At 51.1% G+C, this 18,580-nt stretch overlaps 1 protein-coding gene across 1 annotated transcript in view; it reads right to left on the bottom strand.

Annotated features, from left to right (window-relative positions):
* Window positions 1–2,653: 2,653 nt before the first annotated feature.
* Window positions 2,654–18,580, bottom strand: part of KCNK12 (potassium two pore domain channel subfamily K member 12) — a 53,926-nt gene continuing 37,999 nt past the window's right edge. The window contains exon 2 of the mRNA XM_086701153.1: window positions 2,654–7,979. Within this exon, the coding sequence (XP_086557279.1) occupies window positions 7,078–7,979 (902 nt within the window). The 3' untranslated portion in view covers window positions 2,654–7,077. The remainder of the gene's footprint in view (window positions 7,980–18,580) is intronic.

Genomic DNA, 18,580 nt, shown 5'->3' with positions numbered 1-18,580 from the left:
GCTCCTAATTGACCACTGAGATTTTGATAAATACCACCCCCCATCCCAGGGTGGCCCTGGAGTTCAAGCTCTCTGACCCAGAGCTACCTAGAGCCATCCTTTGTAATAGCCCTTGCTGCAGTGACAGAAATAGTTTTTAGCTGTGCCGTCCAATGTGGTAGCTGTTAGCCACATGTGAGTATTGAACACTTGAAATGTGGCTCCTGCAACTGAAGAGCTGAATTTGTAATTTAATTAAAATTTAATTTTAAATTCATTTAAATTTAAATAGCTGTGTGTGGCTAGTGGGCACTGCCTTGAACAGCAAAACTCTAGAGAATGGTCCTATATTTGTCCTGGAGGAAGCAGAGACACATGGAAATGGTGACCTGAAGCTCACAGAGGTTCTCACAGGGTTGGGAATGTGTGTGGAAGCTGCAGCTTTCGGCAGGAAGCTGGCCAGCCTTCAGTGGGCACATTTCCTTCCATCCTGCATCCAGATGGCCAGTCCTGCTTAGCACAGCCCATGGAGAAAGAGCTGGCATAAATTGTCCATGTTGGGTTAGCCACTTGGCAGATGTTCGCTCAGTATGGTTCTTGAAGGAATCCTCATGGACACTTGCATTTCTCCCCCCTCCCCTCCTCTCCTGAGCCGCAGTGACAGAGCCCAAGGGCCAGCCCTCACTTTGCTGATGTGGAAGAGGAGCCTCAGTGAGAGCAAGAGGTCTGCTGGCAGGCAGCCAGAGAGGCAGCAACAGGGCAGAAGGGAGCGCTCATCGCCTCTGGTTAAGTGATTCCACTGACCGTTTCCTTGAAAATGGAGTAGGAAGGGGCCAGGGAGTAATTTGCTTTGCCCACACTCCAGTTCTTCCAGCCAAGAGATCACTTCCCCTCCCTGGTCCCTCACTTGCCACTCCCCCTGCCTGGCTCACTTCTGTCCCTCATCAGCATGCTCACCTTGGACACCCTGCCTCTGAGGGCCTTCTCCACCTGGATGAAGAGCTGGCTGCTTCCCCCTGGGCACTCCCACAGCCCGGACTGCCCCGTGGATGTGTGGCTCCCATCCTGCCATACTGCGGGGCCTGGTCTCCCGGATGGTCCTTTTCACCCTTGTCTCTCCAGCCCCTAATATGACGAGGCGGGGGGCTGGCCCTAAACTAGACAGTTACTTAACTCTCTGACCCAGGACAAAATGGGGGGAAATACCAAATTCCTAGGGGAGGTAGAGGATAGTGAGATAAATATGCAAGGGCCTGGCTTGATAAATGTAAGCTCCTTTTCTTCTTAGGCGAACTGAAGGGTAACCTACCACAGAAGGGAGAGGGTTGGCAGTCCATTGGGCATGGCTGCCTGGGGGTCTAAAATGTCAGAGGAATCATAGGCCTCCAACTTGGAAGGAAGGCAAGGACTCCTTTGTGCAGCTAAATCACCTGCCTGAGCAGATTATGCAGCTGAGGCATGGGGTCCAGAGAGAAAGGAGGCTTGCTGGGCTCCTCCACTACCACAGTTAGCTAGTGGGTCTTAGCTGGAAGCAGGGTGATAGGAAGCTTTCATTCCAGAAACACTGTAGGCCAGTGTTTTTTCAAACTGCTGAGTGTGATTCATCAGGAAATCAATGTAATAGCTTTGACCAGCATTAAAACAAAACAGAATAGAAAATAGTACACTGTGTCACACTACAGTCTGTGAAACTTTTGGGGTAGGGGGAGAGAGTGATTTTGTAGATTAAGGGGGACGGGACCCATCCTTGAGGGACCTGTCCACTACTTCTCATCTCTAGGGAAGGCACCCTGAGGGAAAAAGATGACCTCCATGAGGCTGTGGACTTTGCACTAATATGCTGATTAAGGTGGTGCCAAAAAGGCAAGGTTTGCAGAGGCCAGAAGCAATCATCTAGATGGAACCTCCTTCCCCAGCTGGCACTGCAGAAGCAGTGGGGACTGCCTGGTCCCTCTCAGGGTGACACCTTGTGTTTATGGTGAGCTTATACTTTTCAGAGTTCTCAACCTCTCATTGAGTTTTTAGAAGACTCCTGAGAGGTGTGGGGGGGGGCACAATATCATTATCTAACCATTTTAGAGATGGGGAGACTGAGGATCTGAGCCAGCACAGTGACTGCCTGAGGCAGAACGAGAATTCAGACTTCCTAGCTTCCAAGTGAGTGCACTTTCCACACCGTGACGAGAGTGCTCTGTGTTTAGAGTGTGGGTTCAAGGCCCTGGATGTCCATTAGGAGCACCTGGGCAGCTTCCAAAACTGGAAGGTGCCGTTCAGCGTTCCTGAACAAATCTTGGGAGTGAGGGGATGAGGGTGGGGGGCAGAGGTGGGGTGGGTCCTGGGCATCAGTATCTTCTCAAGTGTCCTTTGGAGAATCTGGCGCACCACAAGGGTTGAAAGCCCCTGCCACAATGAGGCCAATGTCTTCTGTGCCTGTCTTCCTTCCAGACCTGGCCCTTGGACACTGGCCCAATTCAGCCCAGTTGCCTGCGAGATCCTTTGGTGCCCCCCACCCTCCAGATGGATGTCACTGTTGTTTTGCTGAGTAACTTCCCCAGGGAGCTGCTGCTAGGGCCTGGATCCAAGAAACAGGTCTCCTGGGGCCCCCTGAGAAGAGGTGTGATCAGGGAGGTGGGGAGGCAGGAGACTCTGACAGACAGACCGCAAACAGCTCAAAGAGGTGGCAGGCTGCATTTTATTCATCGTTAATTTAAACACCCTTCAACTCCTGTCTTGGAGTTACTGCTCAGAAAAATAAATGTATTGTTTAAGAAACCCTGCAGGCTCACCCCGCATGCTCTAACCCCCTCCTGAGAGAACACAGTAGCATAGAAAATGATTTGTAAAGCAAGGTGGAGCTTCCCTAGGGAGGGGAGAGAGGAGGAAGAGGCTGAAAGAGAGGGGAAGAGGGTCTTGGGCCAGGTTAGTACAGAAATCTCATCGCTTCTCAGCGCTTAACGAGGTGCCTGAAAGTGCCAGGCCTGCCCCAGGGGCAAGAGTCCAGGCCCCGAGTCCATGCTGAGGAGCCTGCCCTGGGTCGGGAATGGTTCCAGCAGCCCTTCCCCCGCCTCCCCTCTCCCCGCCTAACCCCCACAGAGTGTGCAGCCTTCAGTGGCACCGGCACCGCGATGAGCTCGCTGTACAACAACCCCTGCAACAGAGAAGCCCCAGCGCCTCTTCTGGACTCAGAAAGGCCCTAAGCAGTCTGTCTGGATGTGCTTTCCAGACAGTGTGTGTGTGGAATTGTGCTTTTTGTTAAGAATGTAAGAAATTACAGTAAGACGGAACCACCTGGCCCACAGCTCCTGCGGTCTCCACCTCTGTGGACTTCCATATGCCTCAGCTCCCCAGAAACTTCTCCTTTGGCTGTGAGGGCTCAGCCACCCTCACCCCCAAAGCACACAGGAAGAGGGCATTTGCTAGGAGGCCACAGGGATGGAGGAGCCCTGCTGTAAATTTAGCAGCTATTTTCCAGGGTTTGGCTTGGGTTTGGACGCTGGCTTCTATGTAAAACACAGATTCAAATTCATGCAAAGTGTACGTGAAACTCCCCCAAGGAGGAGAGGAATTTTCCAGGCCCTAGTAGATCTCCAGGGAGTTAAAAATGGGGAATCTTTCTTCTCAACGTGATCTAGACTGGGATTTTTCCTTGGGGGAAGGGGCTAGTAGCTCTTTGTAAGGCTGGTGTATGAGTGCATGTAGGTGCACATGATGCTGTGATGTGTGAAGCTCCTGGACAAATGCCCAGGACTGACTGGCATTTTCCACAAACTGAGGGCATGACACTACCTGAGCCTTCTGACTCCTTCTCCAGGCCCAGAGGCTCTGGCTTCAATCAAAGGACAGAAGAGCCTGACCACCTGGCCTTATTAGCAAGCAAGGACATCAAGGGTGACTTCTTTATTTGCCTGCTCATCTCTGAGAAGTCCCAGCTGCTCACTAAGATCCTGGCCTCTGTGTGGCCACAGCGGGTGTCAAGGGCTGCTTAGGGCCCCATAGCCCCAGCCTGGGAGGGGTGAGTAGGGGCCTAAGGTGAGGCAGCAACCTGAGGAGCGGGGACAGCGGCAGACTGTGGTGAGCTACCAACTTTGGGTCAAACTGGAGAGTCCTGCATGGTGGGATGGGCCACAGTATCTAAGCGAATGGGGAGCCCTTTATTATGGGGCCTGAGGTTCAGAAGAACCTGCACCAAAGAAAGGGGTCCCTATCAGTGTCACTATTCCTGAAATGATGGTAGGACCCTGGTCCTGGTTCTCAGGGCTCACCTTCAAGCAGGATGCCACATAAGTCTGTAGGTATGGGTCTAGGCTCCATCAATCCCCCTAATTTTGGGAGCCCAGCTTTTCCAGAGAAGCAGCCCCTGGCATTTGGAGCACTGAGCCCTCTGGCCTGAAGTGAAGGACAATGACATACTGAATTTGGGTGGGGGACTAGGGGAACATGGGCAAAAATATGAGCATGCCCCTGGATCCTGAGCTACCTTAGTATGCTGGAGGCTGGTGTTTCTCTGGGAGGTTGGTGAGAGGGGAGGCTCTCTTCCCGGCCCCCATAAACCATGCTTAAGGCTCCTTCAGCAGCTTGCTCAAGCTGCTTACAATGGTCTCCTTCCAAAGGCAGAACATAGGAGAAGAAGTGAAAACAGCTAAGGCTGCAGCATGAGCAATTTAGGATAGACTTTAGGAAGCACTCCTGACAGAGAAGACTGCCAAGGAAGGTCTTGAGTTCTTCTCTGTAGGCAGGTCCTGCTCCTCCTGCAGAGACACGGTTCTGTGCAGTCCTGAGCACTGGTCAGGGGGATGGCTTGGACACGTCTTTGGCCTGTCTAGCTCAAAGAACCTTGATAGCTAGGTCTTAAGCTTCCTGTGCCGTTGCTGGGGCTCACTTCCTCTGGGTTGGCTTCTGTTTTGCCTGTTATTAAGTCCTCATGATCTAGATGCCTCTATCATGGGGATCTCTCACCCCCTCTGTATGCTTCAGATCCCCAAGTTATTGCTCGTTGCCTGGGTGACACCTCTAATTGGATGCCTTTTCAGCTTTCCTTCATTTGGAGGGATAAACATGACACTTTACTTCTAGATCCTGTGAGAGGGCCTTGGCCTAGAGCACTTGTGCCTCTGAGTGTGCAGTCACTGCAGTGGGACTAAAGCCACGGCTCAGGTGGGGCAGGGGTGGGGTGCTCACCAGCGGGCCTGAGTGACAGTCATGGCGAATCCTCTCTGGAAGCCTACCCTTCAGGATCTAGCAAGACTGTCCTCTCTCCTGGCTGCTCTGTGTCACTAGTTTACCCTCAGATTAGGAGCTGTGTTTAAGTCCCAATCCTAATCTGAGTTAGAAATTAGCTACCCGAAGTAGCTAGAGAATCATTCAGATCCCAATGCATTTTTCCCTTCTTGTCATGAACGGGAAGGAGAAAGGGGAGGCTGACATTCAAGCATGACTCTTAATGCTGTGTGTGTGTGTGTGTGTGTGTGTGTGTGTGTGTGTGTGTGTGTGTGTGTTCCAGGCACATATGCTTCCTTGGAGGCCAGGGGGTGCAGATTTCACGGCTTTCCATGCCTCTCAGGCAGACAGTGTGAGGTGTCCTGGTGCTTTAGGAGTCTTAGAAGTAAGACTTCCTATCAGAAGCTGTATATATTGGTGTGTCACATTGTTTCTGTTGCATTTGTCCTTGGGACCTTCTTTTCAGATGAGGAAAATGGGCTGAAAGGGCATTATTCATTTATAGTCCAAGACCCCCAGCCTTTCGATGAAGGCAGCATCTGACCTTCCTTCAGTTCAGTGACCTCTATGCAGAAGAGGGCGTCCCTCAGCTTAAGGATCATCCCAAGCAAAACTTTAACTCTAAAACCGCTTCCATCCACCCATTCCATCAGCTCCCTACCTCCTGCCTTCCTCCACCTCCAATACAGACTGTGCATGGAGAAAAATCCACTTGATTGTCAGTGGGGGCCAAACAGGGTTTAGAATGGGATCTGTCCCCCAAACATTATGGGCTCTGGAGCCAGATTCTCTAACATTTGCATGATGGCTGCTTTCTGGTGAGGCAGAGCCCGGTCCTGCAGAGCCCTGACTCAGAGAGGAGGAGAAAGGGGTTCTGGGGACTGCACTCTGCACCCTCAGGTTCTCTAAAAGGGGAAAAATGAACTGCTCAACGGGAGTTAAGAAACAAAATCCACACCAACAAAGCAAGATCTCGTCTGAGAAGACTCAGACATTCCTGGTTAGTAATGAAAAGCATTCCCAAGGACAGCGCTGGTGAGAGAAAGGAGGGTTGGGGGGTTCTGAGATGTGCCTGGAGCCTCAAAGATCAGCTGGCTGAAGCAAAGCAGGGCTCCTACAGCGCTAGTGCTCGCCTGCTCCCTGCCCTGCCGTCCACTCTGGGTTTTCGGCATTGGAAGTAGCTGCCCTGTGTGCTAAGTGCACTAACTCCAGGCTGAGAAAGGCCAGCTGAGCCCCTTACCATCCCAATTTCTAAATCTCGGGGAAATGCCACAGTCCGCAAGTTGGTGCTATGTTTCATCTCATTGCATAATACTACACCATTCTCCGTGTGTAGCGGCTGTTCTATTTATATACATCGGTAGGCAACATATGGCTCTCCCCACCCCCACCTGTCAAAACTGTGACTACATCACTTCTGACGACCAGAAGGAAGCTGGTAGGCTGGGCCAGGATTCTAAATGCTGCGGAGGTAATTCAGAGCCAGGAGAAGTTGCACCATATGCTTTGGGGTTGCCGGCTGCTTATGTGCATGGGGACGGGGTTCAATGCCAGTCCGCAAAACCCAGGGATGGCCCTCTCCTGGCTGCGGTACGCACCTGGTGGGGGTCTGAGGTGCCACTTTCTCTCTCCCTGGAGGAGAATCTGCTGGGGGCCACCGTTCTTCACGAGGGGACCCACGAGGAAAACAGGCTCCCCCAAAACCTGCCCTGGATAACATCAGGCCTGGCCAAATAGTATTTCTTTAAAAAAAAAAATTTTTTTTTTTGGTTTGATTTTATTGGATAAAGATTAAGAAAGCGCCAGCGTCTGAGAGAAGGAAAGCAAACCACGGCCGGCGGCACGCCAGCCCGCCGAGGGTCCGTGGCGCGGCCGGGCGGTCTACCTGGAGGCGCTGGTCTCGGCCAGCCGGTTGTTCATGATGCCCAGCGCGCCTACGCCGCCCGAGAAGCCGTTCTGGCGCGTGTTGACGCACACGCTGCGCGGGTAGCCGTTGGCCGTCTCGGACAGCTGCTTCTGCAGCAGCGCCAGCGACACCTTGTTGGAGGCCGTGAGGTCGCGCATGGAGATGAGCTCGCCCGACAGGCGGCGGCCCTCGGCGTCGCTGTCGCGGGCCGCGGGGTCGGCGCCGAGCGCGGCCAGGCGGCGGCGCAGCCGGGAGCCCGGGGTGATGGCGTTGCGCCGGGCCAGGGGCGCGCCGGGCGCCGGGCAGCAGCGCGCGCAGCAGCGGCAGCTCAGCTTGCGCAGCATCCAGTTGAGCACCTGCTTGATGAGGATGGAGATGACGTTGAAGAGCGAGTAGATGCAGCACACGCCGAGCAGGATGAAGAGGAAGTTGCCCAGGCGGTAGAGCCCCTGGTTCCGGTAGGCGGCGTGCTGGCTGCTCACCAAGTCCCCGAAGCCGATGGTGCTGAAGGTGACGAAGCAGAAGTAGAGCGAGTCCACGTAGTCCCAGCCCTCCACGCTGGTGTACATGGCCGAGGCGCAGCACGACAGCAGCACGGCGAACAGGCCCAGGATCAGCAGCACGTGGTACACCGAGGGCTTCCAGCCCGCCAGGCAGTCGGCCTCCGAGAGCGCCGAGCCGCGGCGGAAGGTGGCGGGCAGCAGGCCGCTGCGGCGCAACTGGCGCTCCCTGCAGGCGCGCATGATGAAGGCCAGCAGAGAGATGATGCGCTCCAGGAAGAGGTTGAAGAACAGGATGGTTCCGGCGCAGCCGAACAGCCCGTAGGCGATGAGGAAGGCCTTCCCGCCTACCGTCGCGGGGGTGGTCATGCCAAAACCTGTGGAGACAGGGCAAGGGTCAGCGAGGTCCTGGCTGGGCAGGTGGTGCCCACTGGGCGGGGGAGCCGGGCGTACATAGGTGTTGACGCGGCTCCTACCGAGTGGCATCACTCGGGGGAGGGGAAACAGTACTTAGACATTTCTCGCCCTTGGCGGCGTTGTTCCTGATTGGGGCAACGCCTAAACTGATGGCAGAGATGTGGCTCCTCGTCTTGGGGTCTGTGGATCAAGATGGGTGGGCACGATGGTTACTAGGAAGGACCCATAAAGACTCATGAAATGAAACCACTGTATGGGTGCAAACCATTGAGATACCTACAAAGCCTACAAAGAGATGTCACCTGCTCTCCCACCCCTCAATGTTTTTTTTTTTTTTTTTTTTTTTTTTTTTAATGTAACCAATGGCACACGTGGGCCTCCTTAGGGCACAATTCCATAAAGGCTTCATTTGATCTGGGATTACTAGGGACCAGGTACAGTGTGTTCAGTCCAGGTGGCTATGTGTGATGGTCTCTGAAAAGGGGGTTTATGAAACTGACAAAAAGGTTGAGAATGAGTCCACAACATTCAGGGAGTGAGCTGGCTCTACCATGGGGTGTCATTGGGTGTCTTTCTCATCCAAGGACCACCATCACCCTTGCTCAGACTTGTGGCCAAGGGAAAGGTGGTGGCCCAGCGGGGTCCTATGCTGCCATGTGTCTGGGGTCACTTTTGTCCTGGGAGGCCTGTTCTGTGCCTGGGCAGCTATTTATTGCTTTTAGTTCATAATTAAGCCTTAACGTGTCCACTTGTTCAAAGCACAGGCTTTAAGGGAGATTCTTTATCATTTGATTTCTGCCAAAGGCTTGGCTTCCCACCAGTGTGCTCTGCCCTTGCCATCCCGGACAGCTCTCCCCTTCCACCTGCGTGCTCAGCTGGCTGTGGGCTCTCTGTAGGACCCATAACCCACTCTGGTTTCGGAAGGGGGTTTAATCTCTGCACAAATATTCACTGCCGCTCGGAGTCTGAGCTGGAAATAGATCATCTGTCCAAACAGCACCATGGCACCTTTCCCACCTCTGCAGCAAAAGTTCAGGGGCATCCCTGTTAAATTTAGGTGCCACGTCAGAGGGGCTGCCTGTGTGCTGCCAATGGGGTGAAGCCAGCCCTGGGAACTGGGTGCTGAAGACTTCTGTCTCACTTGGTTTACTATTTCCTTAAAAAAGCCAGAGGTAAAAGATTTTTTTCCAGTAATTCCTTAGCCTCTATGCTAATCATTCTTGAGATTCCCTGGAGGAAATCTCAATTGCCTGACCACGATCTTCATCTTACACTTAATAACTTAATTTAGGAGAAAAGCTATGACAATACCCATGTTGAGGAAGATGGATTATACCCTTAGATTCAGATTTGGGCCACAAGAGAGTGAAAAAAACAACAACAACATATTAGCAGTGTAAGCAATTTAACGGATTTTTCCACACTTCAAAGCCAAATCCAAGTTCTTGAATTCATAAAGAAATCAGCTTTGAATCTATATGGTTATATGTGGAGTGAGAGTATTTGTATTTGTGTGTGTGCGTGTGTGTGTGTGTGTGTGCACGCTTGTTTGCATGTGCACATTTATATAAAGTCCTGGATCAATAACCCAATTGTCCACAACTAAGTCAGTCTGTTCCTACAAGGAAATACTCTACAGCAATGAGAAAGCATGAACCACAGCTACTTGTAATAATATGAATGAATCTCACAAAAAAGAAGCTGAACACAGAATGCATTCTGTATTATTCCATTTATAAAAAATTCAAATTCAAAACCAGGCAAAACCAAACTATAGTAATTTTTTTACGGACGCATTCTTGGTTGGTAAAATTATAAGGAAAATCAAGGAAGTGATTTCAATAAAAGTCACAATTGGGGTTTCCTCTGGGGATGGCAGGGGGTAATAAACGGGAGGGGATACAGGGCCTCTGGGGTGCCAGAAATGTTAATCTGGGTAGTGGTTATATGGGTGTTGTATAATTGTCTAACCATGTGCCTTATGACTTTTGTTGGTACTCTTATGATAAGAAAAACTTTTTAAAAAACTGCTATGGGGCACCTGGGTGGCTCTGTCAGTTGAGTTTCCGACTTTGGCTCAGGTCATGATCTCACAGCTTGAGTTCGAGCCCCACATCGGGCTCTGTGCTGACAGCTCAGAGCCTGAAGCCTGCTTCAGATTCTGTGTCTCCATCTCCCTCTGCCCCTCTCCCGCTCGTGCTCTGTCTCTGGCTCTCTCTCTCTCAAAAATAAATAAACATTAAAAAAAAATTTTAAACCTGCTAGATTGTTAACTGTAAGGGACCTTAATTTTGATCTCTCGCTGTATAAGTGAGGGAGCAGGGGCAGAAGTGACATGATCTATAGCTTGTTGGGAACACATATCTTACACATGTCCTGGCTTCTAGCCTGGTCTTAGACCATTCTACCCGACACTGCTTCTACACATTGAGGAAAAACAGCACCTCTAATAGGGGATCACTTTGCTAGATTCCTGAAGAAATGGAAAGTCCTGAGCCTGGAAAATTAATTTGCCTAAGAGAATACTGAATGGGATTTTCCTAACCTTTAGGATTTTTAGGTGAAATCTCAAAGCTAAGAGTGACACGTGGCACATTATCCCCTATTGGAAAGAGAAGTTCTAGATGCATTTATGCAGAATTACTAGATCAAAATGGGTCTGGTGACTAGCACCCCCCAGCCCTGGGCTACATGGAAAGGCTGGGATAACGGGAGATGGTCATGAAGTAGCAGAGTGCTTGTCATAGTAGGAGGTGCTGTGGCATCCTCCACCTACCCCCAGGCCAAGTGATGGGGGTGCAGTCAAGAGCACCTTGCCTGCAGCTAAAGGGGAGCTGGCAGCTCGCTTCCCAGAGGCTAGCTGACCTGCAGAACTAGGCAGGCCCATCCAGGGCCCCTGGATGGAGTATAGTGAGAGTTCTGGGAGAGTCAGAGGTATCTCCTAGAGTCTGAAGCTGTGCTGGAGAGTTCTCTGGGTGAGAGGCTGACTGGAGTGGGCCACACAGACAGAGGTGGGAAGAGGGGAGCAGTCTGCACTTCAGATGCTTGTTGCATCAAGGCTGTGTGAGAGTGACAGGATCAAGTGGATGTGCAGAAAGCAGCCAGGTCTGAAGACATTCTGCCCAAGAGGGTTGCTGCTGGGTGGAGGGGCCTCTAGCAATAAGAGGCTAGGAGATGGGGTGCTGGGACAGCATTTGAGGCACTCCCAGGAGGTAGGATGGAGAGGGTGCCCCCACTGAGGGAATGGTGCAGAACAGTGGGCCCTGTGGGTGGTCTCCAAAGACCCATAGATAGGCCCCATGAAAGGGTATGTCTGTTCTAACAGTGGGCAATAGGTAAGAAAGGATTATAGTGGCACCAATGATGTCAGACCGAGCCAACAGACTGCCCTCCCCCCACAGGCCCCTGAGCTGAGGGCCAGACATGGAGCTGGAGGGAGAAGCTGATCTTTGATTAGAAGTGAACTTGAAGGCTGGATTTATATTGGATTTAGATGGGACTGGATATCTGAGAATGAGTTTCAATTTTAAGACTAATGGTACTTAAAAAAAAAAAAAAAAAAAACCAAAACAAACAAACAAACAAAAAAACGGCTGATTGGAAAACTCTAGCATCTGCCCAAGACCTGAAGGGATCTGAAGGGAAGTTCCTTAACAGCAGATGAAGACAAGGTCACTTCTGTGTCAGGCCATTGGATAAACTGGTTCCACCTGGATTCACTTGCTGCAGCAAAGCCCCCAGCTCGAGCCCACAGTCCTTTCTCGCCTCGCTCCATCTTGGCCACAGCTGTGGGGGAGGGACACCCCACTCAGCAAGGGGTTAGGTAGTTGTCAAGGCCTCACAGCACAGAGCGGGGAAGCTGTGCCTGAAACCCAGGTCTGTTGCTGTCTAACATTCATGTTCTTTCCACCAACCCCAAACTGCCTTCTGAGAGCACTGCAGGGACTCCTTTCCAACTGTAACAGCTCATTTCAGTCCTCCAAGGCTGGCAGCCAAGAGAGCACTTTCCCCTGGGGAGGCTGGCTGACCCTGAGTCATGACTTGTGTCCCTAAGAGTCCTCTGTCCCCTGTGGCTCTCTTTCCCTGGACCATTGCCGGGGAGAGGGGCCACGGCTCCTCCTTTAACGTTCCCACTGAGGTGGATGCATCACCCCTCCTGTGGCACAGCAAGACAAGCAAGGCTTTAGAACCAGATGTCCCAGGGCTTGGTTAGGGACAGCAGGAGGCATGCCATACAGGGGGCCTGTACTTTTGGCTAACAGTCTGGCTGGCGGCTCATCTGCCCCTTGGGGTCCTCACAGGACTGCCCGTAGCTGACCTACCCCCCCTGAGTCAAAGGCCAGGCCACCAGGAGCAGCCTCAGATTCCTCCAAACTACCCCATGTCTGGATTCCTGGCCCCCCTCCAGAGTCTGGGTTCCCTGTTGAGGATTTGTCTCTTCCCTTCATGATGGGGCTGAGAATGTGACATGTTTCCCACTGACCATTCTCCCTCCCCAGAGGGTTATGGCCTTATCCTAGGGCCCCCATAAGGCCACAGCACTAGATACGCCACAGGAAGACGGACATCCACCCACTCACTCCTTCAGAAACACAGCTTGGCCGACTTCGTGCTAGGCTCGGGGTATGTTGGAAAACCGGACAGATGCGGTCCCTGCCCTCAGAGTATCTGGGCTGCCTTCTTAGAGGTTAGCACTCATCTACTCCTCTGCTCTGCAGGCTCACCCCTGGGCCAGGGCACAGCTTTTCTCCGATGCCCCCACAGAGTCTGAGCCAGAACTTGCTCTGGGGTCTCGTCATGGCCATGACCACAGGCCCAAAGTGATGCCAAATGCTTGACTGGCTGTGGCACTGTCGGCCCAGAAGGAAGGGGACAGGCAGGTCAGGAGTTTCTCTGCCAGCACAGAGAGCACCCAATGCAAGCACCCTCCCACCAGCCCTATTCCTGAGGTCTGGCTCTGTGCCCACGACACCTCCTTTTGCTTTTCTACACACAACACTGTCTGTCTGCTCTGCCCAGGAGATAGGTGGCAGTTTACTGTCCTTCCCCATTGACACCGATAGGCTCAGAGCTCTGGGGGCACTGAGGCCTTGGGGTCAGGGCTGTGGGGTATGTGCCTGGTGCTGCTTCCCAGAGTGGAGTAGCAGTCCCTCAAGCTCTGGCAATCTGTGGGGAGCCAGGCTGGCTCCAGAGAGGGGCCTTAAAGCCTCAGCCAGAAAAAGGCAACCCCAGGCACCCTGAGAGTCCCCTCCTTCCCCTAATCACACCCTGCAGAGGCATAATCTGTCCCCAGGTTCACACCAAGCCTGCTGTTTTGTTTATGCCACAATTGATCTGCCATCCCCGTTTGCAAAGAGCAGACACTTGGGGGCTTTATTATGCCACTTTGACAAAAACTGTGAAGCTCGTTCCCACAGCCTGTCTGGTGCCGCCTTTGCAATTGGGGCTCTGGTGACGGGGCCTCTGGAGTTCAGCTCAAAGAGGCTGGAATCGAGATGGAGAGGCCCGTACTGATCTGTATCGGGTACCCCTGGCTGGCAGTGTCCGTGCTGGACACTGGACACTTGTCCTCTCATCCAATCCCCCAACCACCCTGGGAGGGAGGCATCATCAGCTTTAATAAGGACATGAGCTAAGGGAGGTGAAGGTACCGGCTGAGTTTCCGTTTGTAAGTGGCTGAGCTGACTCTGAAGCCCTTTCCATTGTGGCAGAAGGCTGGGGAGTCTTCGCTCTTTACCTGGAGTACATTTTCTGCTGGCTCTACAGTGTCAACTTAGAGAAGGGGAGATATAAGATATAGTCCAATCCAGTATACTTTTGAGAGTAAGAGGGGCACTGATCATCATTACACCAGGAAAGCCATAAATCAGGGCTGATCCAAGCAACTGAGATGTATGATTAAAATGATTAAAGGGCAGATTCCAAAGCAGAGGCTGGTTAGCTCAGTTAGAATGTGGTGCTAACAAAATGCAGATTCCCACTCCAGAAGTTTATTTAGTGCGTCATGAAAAGGGCCCAGGAATCTACATTTTAGCAAATGTTTTCAGATGATTCTGATGCAGGCGGGCTAAAGCCCTTTCTTTAGAAAAAATGTGATAAGGTAGCCCTGTATCTCCTACTGGTTGGAATCTGCCCAATTTCAAATATTTTGATTTAAATTCCTTTAAAAAATTGGCTTACTGAGGTATAATTAATACATAAAATTGTAAGATATTTAAAGGGTATATTGTGGTGCTCTGTTGATTTAAATTTCAAGCAGCCTAAAACACTTGTGGATATTGTGGCTGTCCCCTTAACAACACCTCCCACCTCCAACTCCTATAGGAGGCAGCCAGGCCACTGGAAGAACTGACCGAGCATCAGGGGTGGGCTCTGTTAGTCTAGGCCAATTGAGATTACCAGTCCCTTACCATGACTGGCTCAAGAATGGATAAGCCTAAACCAATCAGTGCAGGACACTTTTATGGCTACAGAGATTGGTGTAGGAGTGGACACGTGACTTCATTCAAGTGAATCAGCTCAAAGAAGAGTTTCTCTGATAGTTCCCGGGTTAAAAGATTTCTCGCTCTAGAGCTGCCCTGGCCCAGGAGTAGTCGGCAGCCATCTGTGGCCATGAGGTGGGGCCAACCTTAGATGAAGCTGACACTGCAGGAGGCTGAGTGGAGGCAGCCAGAAAGAAATGGGGCCTTCATGGCCCCAGTGAGCTGTCAAATCAAACTGGCCATGCTGCCCCACCTACTTCCAGCCTTCCCATTGCTTGAGCCCATAAACCCTTTTGCCTGCTTACACCTTCCATTACATGCCACCAAACATACTCCAACTGGTGTGATGGTTTGAGGGCCTGTGTGAGCAGCTCAGTGTCCAGGAAATAGAACCAGAGTTGAACTGGAAGTTATGACCTCTGCTGTGGCCTCTATCAGCCAAGCGTGAAGCAAATTGCTACCACTAACTTCTCTAAGCTTCAATTTCATCTGTACAACGTAAACCCCCTCCCGCCCCCCCGCAATGTGAACTCTCTTTGTAAACTGTAATACACTATGCCAAAGTATGCTCCTCAAGGTGAGCCTGGGTGGCTCCGTCGGTTAAGCCTCCGACTTCGGATCAGGTCGTGATCTCACAGTTGGTGAGTTTGAGCCCTGCATCGGGCTCTGCGCTGACAGTGCGGAGCCTGCTGGGATCCTCTGTCTCCCTCTCTCTCTGCCCCTCCCCTGCTCATGCTCTGTCTCTCTCAAAAATAAGTAAACATTAAAAAAAACATATGCTCCTTAAGATGATAAAACATGCTTAATGGCGGTGGGGAGAGGAGAATTCCTAAAATTAAAAAAAAAAAAAAAAAAGGTGGATGTAAGGGCAACATGTTTATTTATGGTAGGACTTTTCAGAGCACTTATGTTAATGTGACTTAGGAATCCGAGTAGGCTGTGCTGGCACTCTCCAGTGTTCCCACACTAACTGGACCATAGACTGTATTTAATCACCTCAGGTGACTTGAGTGTTTCAAAGAATAATCTTTGGGAAATGCTGCACTCTACCCTCAGGAAGAATTGAGGATAAGACATTTTTAAAAGCGCTTGAGGAGTACCCACATTTTCAACAGTCACCGTGACAATGCGGTGCCTGGAATAGCCCCTGGGATGCAGAACGTGCTGGAGCTCAGCTTGTCGAGTGAATAAATAGACTCTCCCTCTGCTGGTTTGGAGCAGGGATTCTCAAACTAGTTTGCCTAGGACCCGCCTGGGGATCTTGTTGAATTCTGGGGCGGGGTTCCTGATTCTGCATTTGTAACCTGGCATCCAGTGATGCCACTGCAGCTGGTCAGTGAATCCTGAGTAGTGAGCACAGATGACTTACAGCATGAATTACCTTTTGGGGCCTGTCTCCACAATGAGACAGGGAATCCCTGGCAGGTGGGACCACATCGTAATTGGCTATTTGGAACTAGGTTGCTCAGGTTTGAATCTAGTTCCACCAATTAACCTCTCTGAGCCTCAATTTCCTCATCTGTAAAATGGAGATAATATAACTCCCTCAATAACTTTTTGTTTTGAGTTAAATATATGCAGAATATTTAGTGCCTAGCACGTTAATAAGCCCTAAATATTTATTATTATGAATCTTTCTGTGCTCTACAGTGGACAAAGGAACCTCATGTAAAGTAGGCACTGATAGTTATTTGTTGACTGAATGACTGAAAGTAAAAATTTCAAGAATCTCTCAAGGGTGAGAGTTAAATACCAGAGACAGTAGGAAAGCTGAGATGTGGGGTCAGTGGGCAGGGATGGGCAAGGAGACTCATTAGCATTGCCAGATAAAATACAGAACTTCCGGGGCTCCTGGGTGGCTCAGTCAGTTAAGTGTCCAATTCTTGATTTCAGTTCAGGTCGTGATCTCATGGTTCAGGAGTTCAAGTGCAGCACCAGGCTCTGCACTGACAGCATGGAGCCTGCTTGAGATTGTCTCCTTCTCTCTCTGACCCTCCGCAGTGTGTTTGTGTGTGTGTGCTTGCTCTCTCCCTCTCATAATTAAATATTTTAAAAAGCCAGAACTCCCAGCTAAACATGAATTTCAGATAAATAACGAATCATTTTTTGGTGTAAGTATGTCCCAAACATTGCATGGGGCACATTTACACTAAAAAAAAAAAAGATTCATTATTTATCTGAAATTCAAATATAACTAGGTGTCCTGTATTTTTATGTGCTCAATCTGGTGACCCTAACCAGGGCTCCGCTTGTCTGCTTGGCACAATCCCCTGGGAAGCCATCTCATTTGATCCTTCCTCACTGGCTGGTAGAAGGATGAACAGCCTCACTTTAAAAAAAAATTTTTTTTTAACATTTATTTATTTTTGAGAGACAGAGCACAAGCAGGGGAGGGGCAGAGAGAGAGGGAGACATAGAATCCAAAGCAGGCTCCGGGCTACGAGCTGTCAGCACAGAGCCTGACGCGGGACTCGAACTCACAAACCGTGAGACCATGACCTGAGCCGAAGTTGGATGCTTAACTGACTGAGCCACCCAGGTGCCTCTGAACAGCCTCACTTTAATATCAAGGAGGCTGGTCTTGCCCAAGGCTACGTTAGCAGCCAGGCCTTCCTGTGTCCCTCCCCGCCCCCCCCCCCACCAGGTAAGCAGGGAGCAGTGGGAGACTCGGGGTGGGCTGGGGGGTGGAAGGTGGAATGCTATTGGGTTGCTCTGTGGCCCGTGCCAAGACACTGACTCTCAGGGAGAAGGAGGGAGCTTCTTCTTGGAGGAAGGTTGGACACTTGAGAAGGCATCAGGCCAGAAAGATTTCCCTGGGACATGAGCCTCAGCCCTGGACCCTCAGGCTGTGGCGGGGGGGCTTGGGGGACAACTAACCAGCCTGGGTAAGCCCCGAATATTTTGGGAGAGCTGGGGCTGAAAGAATGGTGGGGGAAAGTCACTAAAGCATTCAGTGAGGAATAAAAACGTGGAGGGGGATAATAATAGCTGACATGTATTGAGCCCTCACTATTTCCAGGCACTGTGCCAAGATTTCATGTATATCCATGCATTTCATCCTCACGACTCCATGAGGCACTGGCTTTCATTCACTCTAAGTCACAGCTTTTTTTCCCTTGAATTTTAACATTCTTGAATTAGGATGCTTCCTACAGTCAATGACCTGGCATGGTTTATTTGGAAACATTTTAAATTCTTAACGGTACACAATAATGGTGCATTTCTAATCGATGGTGCATTTATCATCTTAGATGTGATGAACCACAGTGGGAATTGTTATCTCCATTTGTGAGATTAGTAAATGCGGTCACACTTAGTAGATAAAGACACCGAGGTTAAATAACTTGCCCAGATCACAGAACAAGCGGCAGAGCCAGGAGGTGAACCTCCTCCACGGAAAGAGCTTGCGATGTGATAAAGGAGAGAGTCAAACGCAGGGGAGTTCGGAAGAAAGGGAGGTCGGTTGCTTTTGGCTCGAACAGTGGCTCTTCACTCTGGCTATGCAAGAGAATCACTGGGGAAACTTAAAACTGTCCCCAGTACCCAGGTGCGCCCGGACTAGCGTAGGTCAGTACTGGGGCTGAGGTCCTCCCCGTGGAGGGTCTGGGAAAGACTTATGGAGGAAGGTGTATTTGTGTTCAGTCCAGAAGGGTGTGTGTTTTGGGGAGGGAGTGGAGTTTGGAGAGGGAGGAAGCTGAGGCCTGGGTCTGAGAAAAGCATGTCCACTGGGAGGGTGCCGGGCACCGGGCCGGGTGTGCGAGGGGCTCAGCCTGGCCCACAGTATCCAGTAACGCTCGCCTATGGATCAGGTGACCGTGTGGAAGGAAGGGGACGATGTGGGAGAACTTCCCATCCACCTTGTTCTCAGGCTGAACTACGGGAACACTGTGGGAATGAGGCCTCTAAAAACACCTCCAGGAGCACCTCCAGAAGCTTCTCCAGCATCTGAGCCTGACATCCGGCAACATGCCCTGCCTTTGTACAAACTTACAAACTCCGGAAGCTTCACGCTACAGAATGTCTCCATTCCTGCAGGCTTGGGAAGGGCCAACGTCACCTTTCTTGGAGAGCCGACAGCA

Source organism: Puma concolor, chromosome A3 (assembly GCF_028749965.1).
Source record: "Puma concolor isolate L17-30 chromosome A3, mPumCon1.1.hap2, whole genome shotgun sequence".
Lineage (NCBI taxonomy): Eukaryota > Metazoa > Chordata > Mammalia > Carnivora > Felidae > Puma > Puma concolor.
Note: the sequence above shows the minus strand (reverse complement) of the source record. Positions and strands in the feature narration are given on the sequence as shown.